The sequence below is a fragment of the Oncorhynchus mykiss genome, chromosome 6 (genome assembly GCF_013265735.2).
Source record: "Oncorhynchus mykiss isolate Arlee chromosome 6, USDA_OmykA_1.1, whole genome shotgun sequence".
Taxonomy (NCBI): domain Eukaryota; kingdom Metazoa; phylum Chordata; class Actinopteri; order Salmoniformes; family Salmonidae; genus Oncorhynchus; species Oncorhynchus mykiss.
The window spans coordinates 11,823,988-11,838,817 of NC_048570.1; the positions used below are offsets into that span (position 1 = coordinate 11,823,988).

At 39.3% G+C, this 14,830-nt stretch overlaps 1 protein-coding gene across 2 annotated transcripts; it reads left to right on the top strand.

Moving 5' to 3' along the window:
• The first annotated feature begins 371 nt into the window (after window positions 1-371).
• LOC110525265 (protein Largen) lies at window positions 372-13,885 on the top strand. Of its 2 annotated transcripts, none has more exons than XM_021605247.2 (3): window positions 372-1,102; window positions 8,585-9,487; window positions 12,488-13,885. In XM_021605247.2, the coding sequence occupies exons 1-2, from the start codon at window positions 965-967 to the stop codon at window positions 9,317-9,319; spliced, it is 873 nt and encodes a 290-aa protein (XP_021460922.1). In that variant the 5' UTR covers window positions 372-964; the 3' UTR covers window positions 9,320-9,487; window positions 12,488-13,885. The 2 variants fall into 2 exon arrangements, with proteins under 2 accessions (XP_021460922.1, XP_021460923.1); XM_021605248.2 differs by having other exon boundaries at window positions 8,585-9,482.
• The last annotated feature ends 945 nt before the right edge of the window (window positions 13,886-14,830 follow it).

The following is a 14,830-nucleotide window of genomic DNA, read 5'->3' on the forward strand; positions in this document are numbered from 1 at the left end:
TCGACAAATGTGATCTAAAGGCTATTTCATCTAGTACACCTGATCCAACTATAGTTGGCTACTTGAATCAGGTGTGCTAGTGTTGTAATAGATGACATAGCCCATGTGAAAGTGCTGGCTGAGTGTAATGACACGTCACGTGTACCGGTTCGGGAAACATTGTTTTAACCATAACACTATGGAAATAATGGTGAGTAACACGAATGTATCACTTTTCGAATCAAAACATGAAGAGCAGCCTAAGGTGACCTGCTTCTGCGGCGCGCGTGTCATGACACGCGCAGCCGTGCAGAGACCATTCTCTCCCCTGGTGTATGGGCAGGCTATCAGACACCACGGAGGCTTCGATGTAGATGCAATGTGAAGAAGGGATTATTATCACTTGTCATTTATTCAGCAAAGTAACTGCAGTTTATGAATATATTATGCCTGTCGTATGTAACCTATAGAATATACATGTATTTTTTAGAGACAATCGGTTCAATGGGGATGTCTGGCGCAGCCTATGGACCATTATGATTAGAATATTGGACTTGGATTGGATTGATGTGTACTATGTACCATGTTCCTTTTCATTCTCTTATTATTTCAGTCTGATTAAAATGACGGACCGAATATCTGACTAGGCATCTTGCCACAAGGAAATGTGACATATCAGCATTTGTATTTTTGACAGAAATGTTAAAAGGTAACGGCGGAATGATCACGAGCGACTGTCTAGAAACACCTCTTCAGCAACATTATTTTATTAAACATTTTTATGATAATATTGTTTTTGCTATGCTCTATTGCGCATGCGTGCTGGCCGGGACGCTGTCACCACGCTTCGCTACATTATTGCGTGATTTAGCCTGTATGGGAGGAAAGTGAAGAAAACAGAACATTAAAATGCATAGGCAAAGTGGTCTGACGGCAGCGGAAGGATTTACTTGTAATCCTTAAAAATACGTTGTGCCAACGAAGAATGTCAGGGACATCAAATGTAGAATCTGCTGAAGGAGTAGTCTCCAAAGTTAAAGTCAAAAAGCAGATCAAGACTATCGTGAAGGATTTGGAGACCATACTGGGAGACTTGAGGGATGTAGCCAAGGAACTCAAAGAGGTTAGTGGAATAGGTTTCCTATGTCTGGCTTATGTTTTGTGTTTTTTTATTTGAGATGAACATTGTTTTGTTTTAATGCAGGTATGTTTAGGGTATAGATTTTTTACTGACTGGGAAAACGATTGTTCTATAATAAACATCTGAAGGCTCAGATATAATTAAGTCCATGGCCTGTGCATTGCCCTTTCGTATGTGACCACATATCTTATCAGTGAACATGAAAGACATATAGGACACGTTGTATGTGCGAAGGATGACAACGCAGCTGCGCCTTAGTGCGAACACTGGGCTTTGATCATTTAAGTGCAAACATGTATCATGATTAATCACGTGTAGTTCACCGGTATGGTTTTGCATTGCATTTCATCATCTAAATGCAGTCTAGCCTACTGTTTTTATTATAATTGTCTCCTGTCAAATTATACAGCAGCTCTCTTCTCGATAGGCACCTTGTTACAGTATCAGGATTGTGTCAGCGCTGTCATTGTGTCTAAGTGATATACACTTGTTAGGAATATCAATTTTAGAGCATTCATTCATTTAACTCATACTATATTTGTTTTCTGTTGATTTCACACATTGATCCTTGTGGTCTTCCATTGTCCCTATAATGACACGCAATCTAACCTGCTTTGACGCGTGGATGTAGCCTACCTAGATGTTTGTACGAAAGGAACTGTCCGGCCTGCTGGTCCTGAAATACCCACCCTTACACGACAGGTTGTCACTTTAGATGAAACCTACACTGTTCTTCTTAATTGATGGATGTAATGGATGGATACATGACACACATTTCCTCTGACATAATGCTGCTCTTTCAACATTTTTAACAAGTATTTGAATTAAACACAATGTTATAGAAACATCAATCTGGGGCGGAAGGTAGCCTAGTGGTTAGAGCGTCGATCTAACCCAAAGGTTGCTAGATCGATTCCCTGAACTTACAAGGTAAAAAATCTATTCTTCTGCCCCAGAAAAAGGCAGTTAACCCACTGTTCCTAGGCCGCCATTGTAAATAAGATTTTTTTTCTTAACTGACTTGCTTAGTTAAATAAAGGTTAAATAAGAAATAAAACACACAAATCAATATTCTATTTAGGAGAGTGTGCACTACTAAAACAACCCACCTCGGGGATTGTCAGTTCATTGTCAAAGCCAATGTTTCAGTAAATCCCATTTAGATGCAGTATTTATCTAGTGCAACTCACACACTTGAATTATTGGATTCAAGCCTATGTTTAAGAGGAGCTGAACCCAGATGCTTGGCACAGAGAGAACCATCATGCCCCTAAGCATGTTGCAATGGATACTGTGACTCTCTTTTGTGTCCCACTAAATGATCCATTTAAGACTGCATGGAGATTTCACTCTACATGAGCTTTTTACCCAACCTCAGTTTTATATTCCATTAAATGTGGATATGCTGATATTACTTCACTAGTGTCAATTACTTTAAAATATAATGACTTTTAAAATGGTATACTATGTGGATACTGTTCGCAGATATGGTTTGGCAAAGTATTGGCTACCACTGAAATGTGAAATGATAGGCAACTTATACCATAGGTCTTAATTAGTAGGTATTGTGTCAGTAATAGATTACAAAATAACAAGTCATTTCAGACTCTCTCCATAATAGTGTTGAACATTGTGTATTTTATACATGCACATACACATAGAGTAATCAAGGTTTATTTCTACTCAAAACTAGTAAACATACCTAAGGGAAGATGTAGTCATTTGCTACAAAGAGATGTCTTTGCAATTTTCACTGCCTGTCATGTAGGTATATTATTATCACCTCAACCATGAATGTATGGAGGGGCCAAGTATGTGCTTTCAACAATTTCAATTTCATCTTATTATGTCCAACATGTGCAAGAGCATACTCACAGAATTCATTCTTATATAAACTGATCATGTATGTTATCAAGTTAGTATTGCTATAGCCGGAGGGTCTTACTTATGATTTAGAGTCTTCATACAGTTTGGTGTGTGTTCTTTTCATTGGACTATCATGGGTAGTTTATAGTTTGCCCTTACCTTACAAAAACACGTCTAGCAAATTAATTAATCAAACACAACCTGCAATTAATCAGAGAATACTGTGTAATATTGTTGTGTTGCATGCGAATCTGGCTTGAGAGGACCATATGTCTACAAAGTTATTAGAATAATTAATTAGTTTAAATGCCAAATTAAGCAGTTTTTATTTCCATATCAAATCATTTCTGGTAACAATTAAGTACCTTACTGTGTAAAATGGTCAAAAAGAAACAAAAATAGCTTCTCAGCAATGAGCAATTTCTCAAGCAAAAATGTTGCTAGGACTGTCTGCGATTGGTCTGCGTGGGGAGGGGAAACGGAAGACAAGCTGTTATTGGAAGAGGTTTGAAACTCTCTTATTGGTCTATTAACTAACTAACCACCTGGTGATGTCATCCCACCAAAACAGAATGAAATTTCAGGCAGACTTTTCAAACAGCTCTTACACTAGAAGGACATTATTATAATTTTCACAATTTCACAATATTATTCCAACCACATAGTGTGGAAATATACATTATATACAGTGCCTTCAAAAAAAAAAAATTCTCACCCATCTACCCCCAATACCGTATAATGCACATTTATTGAAAATTAAATACAGAAATATCTAATTTACATACAGTACCATTCAAAAGTTTGGACACACCTACTCTTTCAAGGGATTTTCTTTATTTTTTACATTGTAGAATAATAGTGAAGACATCAAAATGATGAAATAACACATATGGAATCATGTAGTAACCAAAAAAGTATATATCAAAATATATTTGAGATTTTAGATTCTTCAACATAGCCACCCTTTTACCATGACGACAGCTTTGCACATTCTTGGTATTCTCTCAACCAGCTTTATGAGGAATGCTTTTCCAACAGTCTTGAAGGAGTTCTCACATATGCTGAGCACTCAATGGCTGCTTTTCCTTCACTCTGCGGTCCAACTCATCCCAAACCATCTCAATTGGGTTGAGGTCGGGTAAGTGTGAAGGCCAGATAATCTGATGCAGCACACCATCGGTCTCTTTCTTGGTCAAATAGCCCTTACACAACCTGGAGGTGTATTTTGGGTCATTGCCCTGTTGAAAAACAAATGATAGTCCCACTAATCGCAAACCAGATGGAATGGCGTATCGCTGCAGAATGCTGTGGTAGCCATGCTGGTTAAGTGTGCCTTGAATTCTAAATAAATCCCTGACAGTGTCACCAGCAAAAGCACCATCACACCATAACAACTCCTCCTCTACGATTCACTTTGGGAACCACACATGCGGAGATAATCCATTCACCTACTCTGCGTCTCACAAAGACACGCCTGTTGGAACCAAACATTTCAAATTTGGACACATCCGACCAAAGGACAGATTTCCACTGGTCTAATGTCCATTGCTGGTGTTTCTTGGCCCACGCAAGTCTCTTATTATTGGTGTCCTTGAGTAGTGGTTTCTTTGCAGCAATTTGACCATGAAGGCCTGATTCATGCAGTCTCCTCTGAACAGTTGATGTTGAGATGTATCTGTTACTTGAACTCTGTGAAGCATTTATTTGGGCTGAAATCTGAGGCTGGAAACTCTAATGAACTTATCCTCTGCAGCAGAGGTAACTCTGGGTCTTCCTTTCCTGTGGCGGTCCTCATGAGAGCCAGCTTCATCATAGCGCTTGATGGTTTTTGCGACTGCACGTGAATAAACTTTCAAAGTTCTTGACATTTTCCAGATTGACTGACCTTCATGTCTTAAGGTAATGATGGACTGTCGTTTCTCTTTGCTTATTTGAGCTGTTCTTGTCATAATATGGACTTGGTATTTTACCAAATAGGGCTATCTTCTGTATATCACCTCTACCTTGTCACAACACAACTAATATGCTCATTAAGAAGGAAAGAAATTCCACAAATGAGCTTTTAACAAGGCACACCTGTTAATTTAAATGCATTCCAGGTGACTACCTCATGAAGCTGGTTGAGAGAATGCCAAGAGTGTGCAAAGCTGTCCTCAAGGCAAAGGTTGGCTACTTTGAAGAATCTCAAATATAAAAAAATATTTTGATTTCTTTAACACTTCTTATGCTACTACATGATTCCATGTGTCATTTTATAGTTTGATGTCTTCACTATTATTCTACAATGTAGAAAATAGTACAAATAAAGAAAAACTCTGGAATGAGTAGGTTTGTCCAAACTTTTAACTGTAAGTATACATGTTAGAATCACCATTGCCAGCGATTACAGCTGGGAGTCCTTCTGGGTACCTTTTTAAGAGCTTTGCACACCTGGATTGCACAATATTAGTACTTATTTTCCAAACTTCAAGTTGGGTGTTGACCATTGCTAAACACCCATTTTCAAGTCTTGCCATAGATTTTCAAGACGATTTGAGTCAAAACTGTAAGTAGGCCACTCAGGAACATTCAATGTCGTCTTGGTAAACAACTCCATTGTATATTTGGCCTTGTGTTTTTGGTTAATGTCCTGCTGAAAATTGAATTTGTCTCCCAGTGTCTATTGGAAGGCAGACTGAACCAGGTTTTCCTCTAGGATTTTACCTGTGCTTAGCTCTATTCCGTTTCTTTTTATCCTAAAAAAAATCCCTGGTCCTTGCTGATGGCAAGCATACCCATAACATGATGCAGCCACCACCATGCTTGAAAATCTGAAGAGTGGTACTCAGTGATGTGTTATGTTGGATTTGCCGAAAACATAACACTTTGTATTCAGGACATAAAGTTAATTTCTTTGCCACACCTTTTTCAGTATTACTTTAGTGCCTTATTGCAAACATAATTCTTTATTTCTGTAGAGGCTTCCTTCTTTTCACTCTGTCATTTTGGTTAGTATTTTGAAGTAAATACAATGCTGTTGATCCATCCTCAGCCTCATATCACAGCAATTAAACTCTGTAACTGTTTTAAAGTCTCCATTGGCCTCATGGTGAAATCTCTGAGTGGTTTACTTCCTCTCCGCATGCGGAGTTAGGAAGGACGCCTGTTTCTTTGTAGTGACTGGGGGTATTGATGAACCATCCAAAGTGTAATTAATAACTTCACCATGCTCAAAGGGATATTCAATGTCTGCTTTATGATTTTTACCCATCTACCAATATGTGCCCTTCTTTGCGAGGCATTGGGAAAACCTCCCTGGTCTTTGTGGTTGGATCTGTGTTTGAAATTCACTGCAAATCTGAGGGACCTTATAATTGTATGTGTGGGGTACAGAGATGAGGTAGTCATTCAAAAATCATGTTAAACACTACAATTGCACACAGAGTGAATCCATGTCGCTTATTATGTCACTTGTTGGGCAAATGTTTACTCCTGAACTTATTATAACAAAGGGGTTGAATACTTATTGACTCAAAAAAATATCAACTTTGTAAAAATGTCTAAAAACAAAATTCCACTTGAACATTACAGGGTATTGTGTGTAGGCTTAGTGACACAAAATCTCAATTGAATCTATTATAAATTCAACACAACAAAATGTGGAAAATGTGTGAATACTTTCTGAAGGCACTGTAAAACAAGTTTTTGACTGCAGTGGGCCTTTATAACGCCCTAGAGTCGATGTACACGTCTATGTCTCATTCTACCGCATCCACCAATGACGGCCTTCCGCATCTTTGGTGGAAGGTGGCCGAGCTACAGCGGTGTTTGTCAGACCTTGAGACATCCCAAAAATTGGTCTTCTCACGAAAACGTCTGCAGTAGCGTCCAAACTGTTTGGCTACATATGAATATGCCTCTATGAAAAGGTGAGACTCTCACGAACACATACACGTTGGTTGTTTTGCTGACAGGTGTATAAAATTGAGGGCAACAGCCATGTAATCTCCATAGACAAACATTGGCAGTAGAATGACCATACTGAAGAGCTCAATTACTTTTACTGTGGCACAGTCTTAGGATGGCACCTTTACAACAAGTCAGTTCGTCAAATTTCTGTCCTGGTATAGCAGCCCCGGTCAACTGTAAGTGCTGTTATTGTGAAGTGGAAACGTCTAGGAGCAATAAAGGCTCAGCCGCGAAGTGGTAGGCCACACGAGCCCACAGAACATGATCGCCGAGAGTTAAAGCACGTAGTGCGTAAAAATAGTCCGTCCTCAGTTGTAGCACTCACTATAGAGTTCCAAATTGCCTCTGAAAGCAACATCATCTGTTCGTCGGGAGCTTCATTAAGTGGGATTCCATGGTAGAGCAGCCGCACATAAATCTAAGATCAGCATGCGCAATGCCTGCGTCGGCTGGAGTGGTGTAAAGCTCGCCGCCATTGGACTCAGTGGAAAGGCGCTCTCTGGAGTGACGAATCACGCTTCACCATCTGACAGTCCGACAGACGTATCTGGGTTTGGCAGATGCCAGGAGAACGCTACCTGCCCCAATGTAAACTGCCAACTGTAAAGTTTGGTGGATGAGGAATAATTATCTGGGGCTGTTTTTTATTGTTCTGTCTAGGCCCCTTAGTTCCAGTGAAGGGAAATCGTAACGTTACAGCATACCTGTGCTTAGCTCTATTCCGACATTCTAGACAAGTCTGTGCTTCCATCTTTGTGGCATCAGTTTGGGGAAGTCTCTTTCCTGTTTCAGCATGACAATGCCCCCGTGCACAAAGCGAGGTCCATACAGAAATGGTTTGTCGAGATCAGTGTGGAAAAACTTGACTGGCCTGCACAAAGCCCTGACCTCAACCCCATCGAACACCTTTGGGATGGATTGGAATGCCGACTGTGAGCCAAGCCTAATCGCCCAACGTCAGTGCCCAACCTCACTGATACTCTTGTGGCTGAAAGGAAGCAAGTCCCTGCAGCAATGATCCAACATCTAGTGGAAAACCTTCCCAGAAGAATGGATAGCATAGGGGGGGCCAACTCCATATTAATGCCCATGATTTTGGAATGAGATGTTAGACGAGCAGGTGTCCACATACCTTTGGTCATGTAGTGTATATGGAAGTAGTTCAGTGCAAAAGAAAAATGGGGTAAATATGGGTAAAAAAAAATTACAAATAATTTCCGTGTCTTTCTTATATCTTTCAGCTATAGGACAGGCACTTTAAAACAAAATTCCTTTGCACACATTTTTTGGACTATGTATGAATCTGTTATTCAGTGTGTTTCTATGGGCTAATAGCAGTAAGGCCAAATTCAATTTTTTATATACAGTATACATATATTTTTTTGTTATATACCTAAAGGGTTCCTAAAACTCAAAATCAAATGGGTAAATGATCCTTGGTATGACCATCTTAAAACAATTCCATATTTTAGCCTAGTAGACGCCCCCTCCCCCTGCCTAACTATTTACTAGCCAGGTTGCACAACAACAAGTGCTTCACACGGTAACAATTTGGCTGCTGCTGAATTTTCTACTCTATTAGTCTGTTAAATTTCTTTGTCTGTCAAACTAAATATGTACTGTCCTCCTTTTCCTTTTCTCTTGGTGCAGGTTGTGCATGAGATCGACTCCCTCACGTGTGACCTACAGCTGGAGGAGGAGATGACAGACAGTTCAAAGACAGACACCCTGAACAGCAGCTCTAGCAGCACCACCACCACCACCACAGCCTCCAGCATCGACAAGATCAAGATCGCCATCTTTAGGCCCCCGTCTGTCAGCCACGCCATCCTGACCGTGATGAAGAAGCCCCACCCTCCGCTGCCCCCTCCCAGGCTGACACCTATCAAAGCAGAGGAGCACAACAAGAACCCACTATCAGGGAGCCTACTAGCCAAGGCTAACGGGACTCTTATGCGTAATGGTGTTTTCCCAGGGAAGCCAAACAGAGACTTATCGTGTTGCATCTCTAATAGTACAAAGGAAGAGAGAGGACTTATGCCTATGCCTTTGCTACGGCATGAAAAGACCAAATGCCCCCAGGCAACCCGGGAGAGGGTCCGATTCAGTGAAAAGGTCCAGTATCACGGGTACTGCCCTGACTGTGACCTGCAATATGACGTTGACAACACAGATATGCACTTACAGACAGAATTTACTGATGACATGAGCCCTGTCCATCAGTGTTCCTCCTCCTCACCACCATCCCAGCTCATGTTAGAAAATGGCGGTCTAAGTGTCAGCCATAGTTTCCCTCCTACAAAACTGCCTTGTGTGCCTCATTCTAACCCTTCCCTGAAACCACAGAAAACCATCCTTCGAAAATCAACCACCACAACGGTTTGATGTTAATCACCCTTAATTTAAATATTTCTAAATAATTTATAGTGTTTTCTATTTCATGAGCACTTTCTACTCCAGTCAAACGTGGATTATCTAAACGATGAGGAAAAAAGAGCGCTAGAAGACGTGGCCATGAGCTCAGAAATGCACAAGGAGAGAATGAACGGTGAGGTGAGTGAGTGGCAGCTAACAACTGTCCTGCTAGTGTAAGGGTTTGGCAGGATTGGTTTGAGAGATGGGAAGTAACATTGTATCACGTTTTTCTAAGGGATTTTTTAGAAACAAGAAGCTGTGTTAGAACATTTATGCTCTGGGTTAAACAACAAATCAAGCTTGCCTCAAATCCGACCGCTGACCCAGATTCTACAGTACACCTCTGTGTATAGGGCTGAGACAGTAATACAATGATGGCATATAGTATCTTTTGTCACCTGATATTGATTCACTGCCATACTTCACTTCTTGAGATGGGGAGGGTGTCACACTACTGAATCTAGAGCAACATCTACTGGTGGCTTAGGTTATAGAAAGATGTCAAATAAATATAGTCACATTGAGTTTAGCTTGCGAAGACGAACCATGTCAAATCTCCCATGGTGGACTGAACAGACACTATTCGAAAGTGTTTAACCTCAGATGTTTTGAGGTTAAATCTTAGTTAGATGTATTACCATTCAACATATGTTGGTATTTTAATCTTAATTTACCATACATTTATAGAACTGTAATTAAACAGTAGTGGCTGTGTGTGGGTGCTTTATTATGTTATCGTGTCATTCAGAAAGGAATGATCAAAAGGGTATGAAAGCATTTCAGTGCTTTGGAAGGGAAGAAATTAGGCATACCCTGGAGGTGAATGGAAATAGTAGCACCTCCTACTAGCAAGCCTTCTAATTAGCAGGATTAGGCTATTACTGTGCCGATAACACTATTTCATACTGCCTTTGTACCAACACAAATGTTGACAATGCTCTAAAGTAGACATGGGAAAGCGATGTGTGTGTAAAATGTGTGTGAGTCTGTGGGAACAAAGACAAAAAAAAGTGGGATGTGAACGCTGCTGAGATTCAATGTCTTTGCTCTCATGGACAAGCTTACTAACCCGCATTCAACATTTAGATAGGGATTGGTGCTTATTCAAGCATTTTAAATAAACAGAAACATGAAAAAATGGAACAAACATGAGGAATGCCATGAAGGATGTAGCGATATCAGCTTATGCCCTGCAGGCTTGCTTCGCCTGGTCGCATTGTGGATGAGATTAGTAAAAAACATTTTATTCTGGAGAAATAAAATAAATGTCTTAACCTTCATCAAGTAGTACAGCTCTATGTATGTCATATAGAATACTAACAAATTAAGAACAATTCCCTTGAAATACATAAATGCATACATGTACTAAAAGGAAATGGGCATTGTAGGGTGATTAGAAAAGACTTCCACAAGAGTGTGCCCACAGCAGAACTATATATAGAGATATCTATCGCAATGATGAATCCCACCCACCCAGCTACAGTACATGTTCTGCATGTACCTGTGGGTGGGAAACTATTCTAGACGTTTAGAATGCTGGTGTAAAACTTATTGTGCAAAACTGATGGTTAAAAATTCTGCGTGACATCATCACTTGCCGACCTGGCAAAGAGGAATATGCATAAATGTGACACAATTACAGTTGTTTCAATTAACAATTAGCTATCATACTCTTCCATATCGTACTACAGTGCCAGACACAATTGTTGATATACTCAACATGTATCACTTGGTTAGGTCTTTAATTTCAATTGGATACAAGCTTCCTAAATTGGATACAAGCTTCCTAAATTGGATACAAGCTTCCTAAATTGGATACAAGCTTCCTAAATTGGATACAAGCTTCCTAAATTGAAATAAAGTGAAAAGAAATTAAACAAAAAGGAAAGTGAAAAGACAAATAATACAGTTTTGTTCCAGAGGCGTTCCGTCCATAATGGAGATAAATGTTCACCTACAGTACATTATTATTATTATTATATATATATATATTATTATCAAAACATCAGAGTGCTAATAATACATCGCATACATAGAGAGAGAGAGAGGGAGAGAGAGAGAGAGAGAGAGAGGGCATTTTTGAGAAAGTTGTGAAGCAATGTTAATCCAAGATTACTGTGCTCCTTTGGAGATTATTTAAAGGAGAGACATCAGATTATTATGCTCCTTTGGAGACTAAAAGGAGAGGCATCAGATTATTGTGCTCCTTTAGAGACTAAAAGGAGAGACATCAGAATATTGTGCTCCTTTAGAGACTAAAAGGAGAGGCATCAGATTATTGTGCTCCTTTAGAGACTATTAAAAGGAGAGACATCAGATTATTATACTCCTTTAGAGACTAAAAGGAGAGACATCAGATTATTGTGCTCCTTTACAGACTATTAAAAGGAGAGACATCAGATAATTATGCTCCTTTAGAGACTAAAAGGAGAGACATCAGCTGCATCTCCTTTTTTAAGATAAACAATATTGCAATTGGGACTTGTTTGTTTTTCAAATGGTGATACAGCTGTACAGATCTACAGTCAAGAATTTGTCAAGTGGAAGAATTGGTCAAGAGACTATGAAGAATGTACGAAACACACACAGTTCCTCTGTCTGCCACTTCCTCTGTCTGACACTTAAAATGCAGAAGATTTTATGTCACCCAGAAACTGTAAAGAAAGGGACCGTATCAACATTCTACTATAATGTGTAATCACCATTGAAGTAATCCATTTAAATTTGATGATTAGATATAGATTTTTAGTCAAAGTACAAGGCATTCAAGTTGACCAACATCTATCTGTGAGTTAGAAAGTGTAAAGTTCCTACCACATACTGGATTATTGATGTTGGCTATTATGGTGTAGCTGCATTCACATCAAAAACATAAGAGAATTCACAATGTACTATTTTGTTCACCATTTTTGTGATTTTATGAACAAATAAGTTTAATGTAACCTTGAATGTACTGAAAGGAATTGTGAAATAATGTTCTGACCAAAAAAAACATCCCCATCCTTTTATTTGAATTGTGGTGATGTTCTTTTTTAATCTGTTCATCCCCATGGCTACTGCTGTTATGCAAGTTCAATTGCATTTCCCTCTTCCTATCAGAATGCTCACATTAATGTGTTTTCCTTGTTTCCCCTGCAGGTCCTTCTGGGTAAAAGTCGAAACAGCCTTTACTGACATGAAACGGATCAATTTTGGTTCATCATACAGTCACTGAGAACGAGGCTCCCTACCTTTGACAGAACACCAATTCCTCTGAGCCAAGGCCAAATAATTAATCCTCATAGAGAATTGGAAGACATAGTAGCACAGTTTTATTCATGGGAGAAGCATGGTAAAAGTTAAAAATGTAATGCAAACATAAGATGAAAACATTGCATCCAAATGTGACTGGTTCATTTACAATTGAAATGGAGATTCTATGTATAATTTATAGGCAGTGGAATTACTGATGTCCCCAGCATTCTGAGAACTCTTCAAGGGTGGGAAGTCTGCTTATAGCAGACATTCCTATTGAACGTGAGAAAGAGAGAAACATAACCATGGTCATGTTACTTTCTTATGACATCATTTGAACAAGAACAGACACACTCAGTTCATAATTGTATGTGTTGGTTACAGGTTCTTGTGAATTGTGGGGTATTAGACATAAACAGCCAGTAAAATCTGCTGGACAAGATTTGTTGATCTGCAGTGACTGCTCTTAATATACAGGAACATGAAATACATACATGTGTCATATTGAAAATCCAACATACAATATGAGGCAAGTTAAAAGGCTAAAATATAGGAATTGAGGATGTTCACTAATTTGTGTTCGGAATGCTATGTTGAGCGTATAGAAATCTATGTGTGATCAATGTCATACAAGTTGCTTGCAAAGATATGGCATGCACTTAAAGCAAGAATAACTTGCATTACATTTTATTTGTATATATTTATATATTTATAAAACCTTTCTACAGAGATTGTAACATTTAAAAAGAGGATATTTTTTTTATTCCGTGGGATGAAAGGCGTGTTTTAAAGAAGGCTGTCATTCTTCTGACAGTACATGCGTTTCTGCAGGGCATATCTGGATAATTTATTTATATAGTGAGAGAGTATATATATATATATATATATATATATATATATATAAAAACACATTATTGTTATGGTATAGGGGCGGAAAAAATTGTGTAAAATGTGAAAGCAAACTAGATTAAACCAAATACATTGTTGTGCTTATCAGAGGAGGAATGATACTGAATGAATGCATGACTGATTCTTTTTCCACTTCCTCCTGTCATCGCTGTGGTCTGCTATGCATTTCCTGGAGCGGCTGTTAGGATCCAACAACTGGAGTGCACCTCACTTCGGCCCACCCATAGTCGATGCGGACTTTGTGACTGTGTTCTCTCGTAAAAAAAACAAACATTGTCAACGACGTGTCGGGGAAACAATGTCCACATCTTTGGACATCATTTGCACTTTGCACTTATGTTAGTCTTTATACTTTGTTTTTCCTTTAACATGTTAATTACAAAATAACTTCAAGTATGTGTTGATTGTGTTGATTTGAAATGGTAATTCCTGCTTCTAAAGCTATTTGAAAGGTCAATGACCTACAGTATATCACCCCGCTGTAAATCAAATGAAAAAGTTAGTATTAACGCTCATCCAAGCTAGTGCTACTGTCGTTAAATTAGATTTTCAGTGAGAGTCAAAAACCTATTTCAAAGTGAATGAAGACAAGAGGCAAAAGGAAGACAATTGATATCTGGGCTCCTGAGTGGCAGCAGTCTAAGGCACCGCATCTCAGTGGAAGAGGGGTCACTGCAGTTCCTCGTTCGAATCCAGGCTGCATCACATCCGACTGTGATTGGGAGTCCATAGGGCGGCGCATAATTGGCCCAGCGTCGGCTGGGGTAGGCCATCACTGTAAATAATAATTTGTTCTTAACTGACTTGCCTGGTTAAATAAAAAATGTAATCATTGTACCATGTAAGACCATCGTCCCAATTAGCTGAAGACGTTCAATGTAAAAAACAAACATGGAATGAATATAATTATAATACCCATAGATTCTCCATTTGGAATCAAAGGAACTGGGTCAAATAGATCCCTCCGATAGTGGTCTACCTTTGTTCAAGAGCCCCAGCTGTTGCTAGAGCAGATTTTTATGCAACTGGAGCACACTTCCAGAGGTGTCATCCATGATACTACACTGTGTAAGGAAATATATAGCCTACACTATATGTACACGTGTATGTGGACACCCCTTCAAATTAGTGGATTCAGCTATTTCAGTCACACCCGTTGCTGACTGGTGTATAAAATCGAGCACACAGCCATGCAATCTCCATAGACAGACATTGGCAGTAGAATGGCCTTACTGAAGAGCTCAGTGACTTTCACGTGGCACCGTCATAGGATGCCACCTTTCCAACAAGTCAGTTTGTCAAATGTCTGCCCTGCTAGAGCTGCTCCGGTCAACTGTA

Excerpts from the sequence above, each read along its gene's own strand:
- LOC110525265 (XM_021605247.2), top strand. The coding sequence starts at position 965 with ATGTCAGGGACATCAAATGTAGAATCTGCTGAAGGAGTAGTCTCCAAA. Across the intron at positions 1,103-8,584 it reads TAGCCAAGGAACTCAAAGAG|GTTGTGCATGAGATCGACTC; the intron begins GTTAGTGGAATA and ends CTCTTGGTGCAG.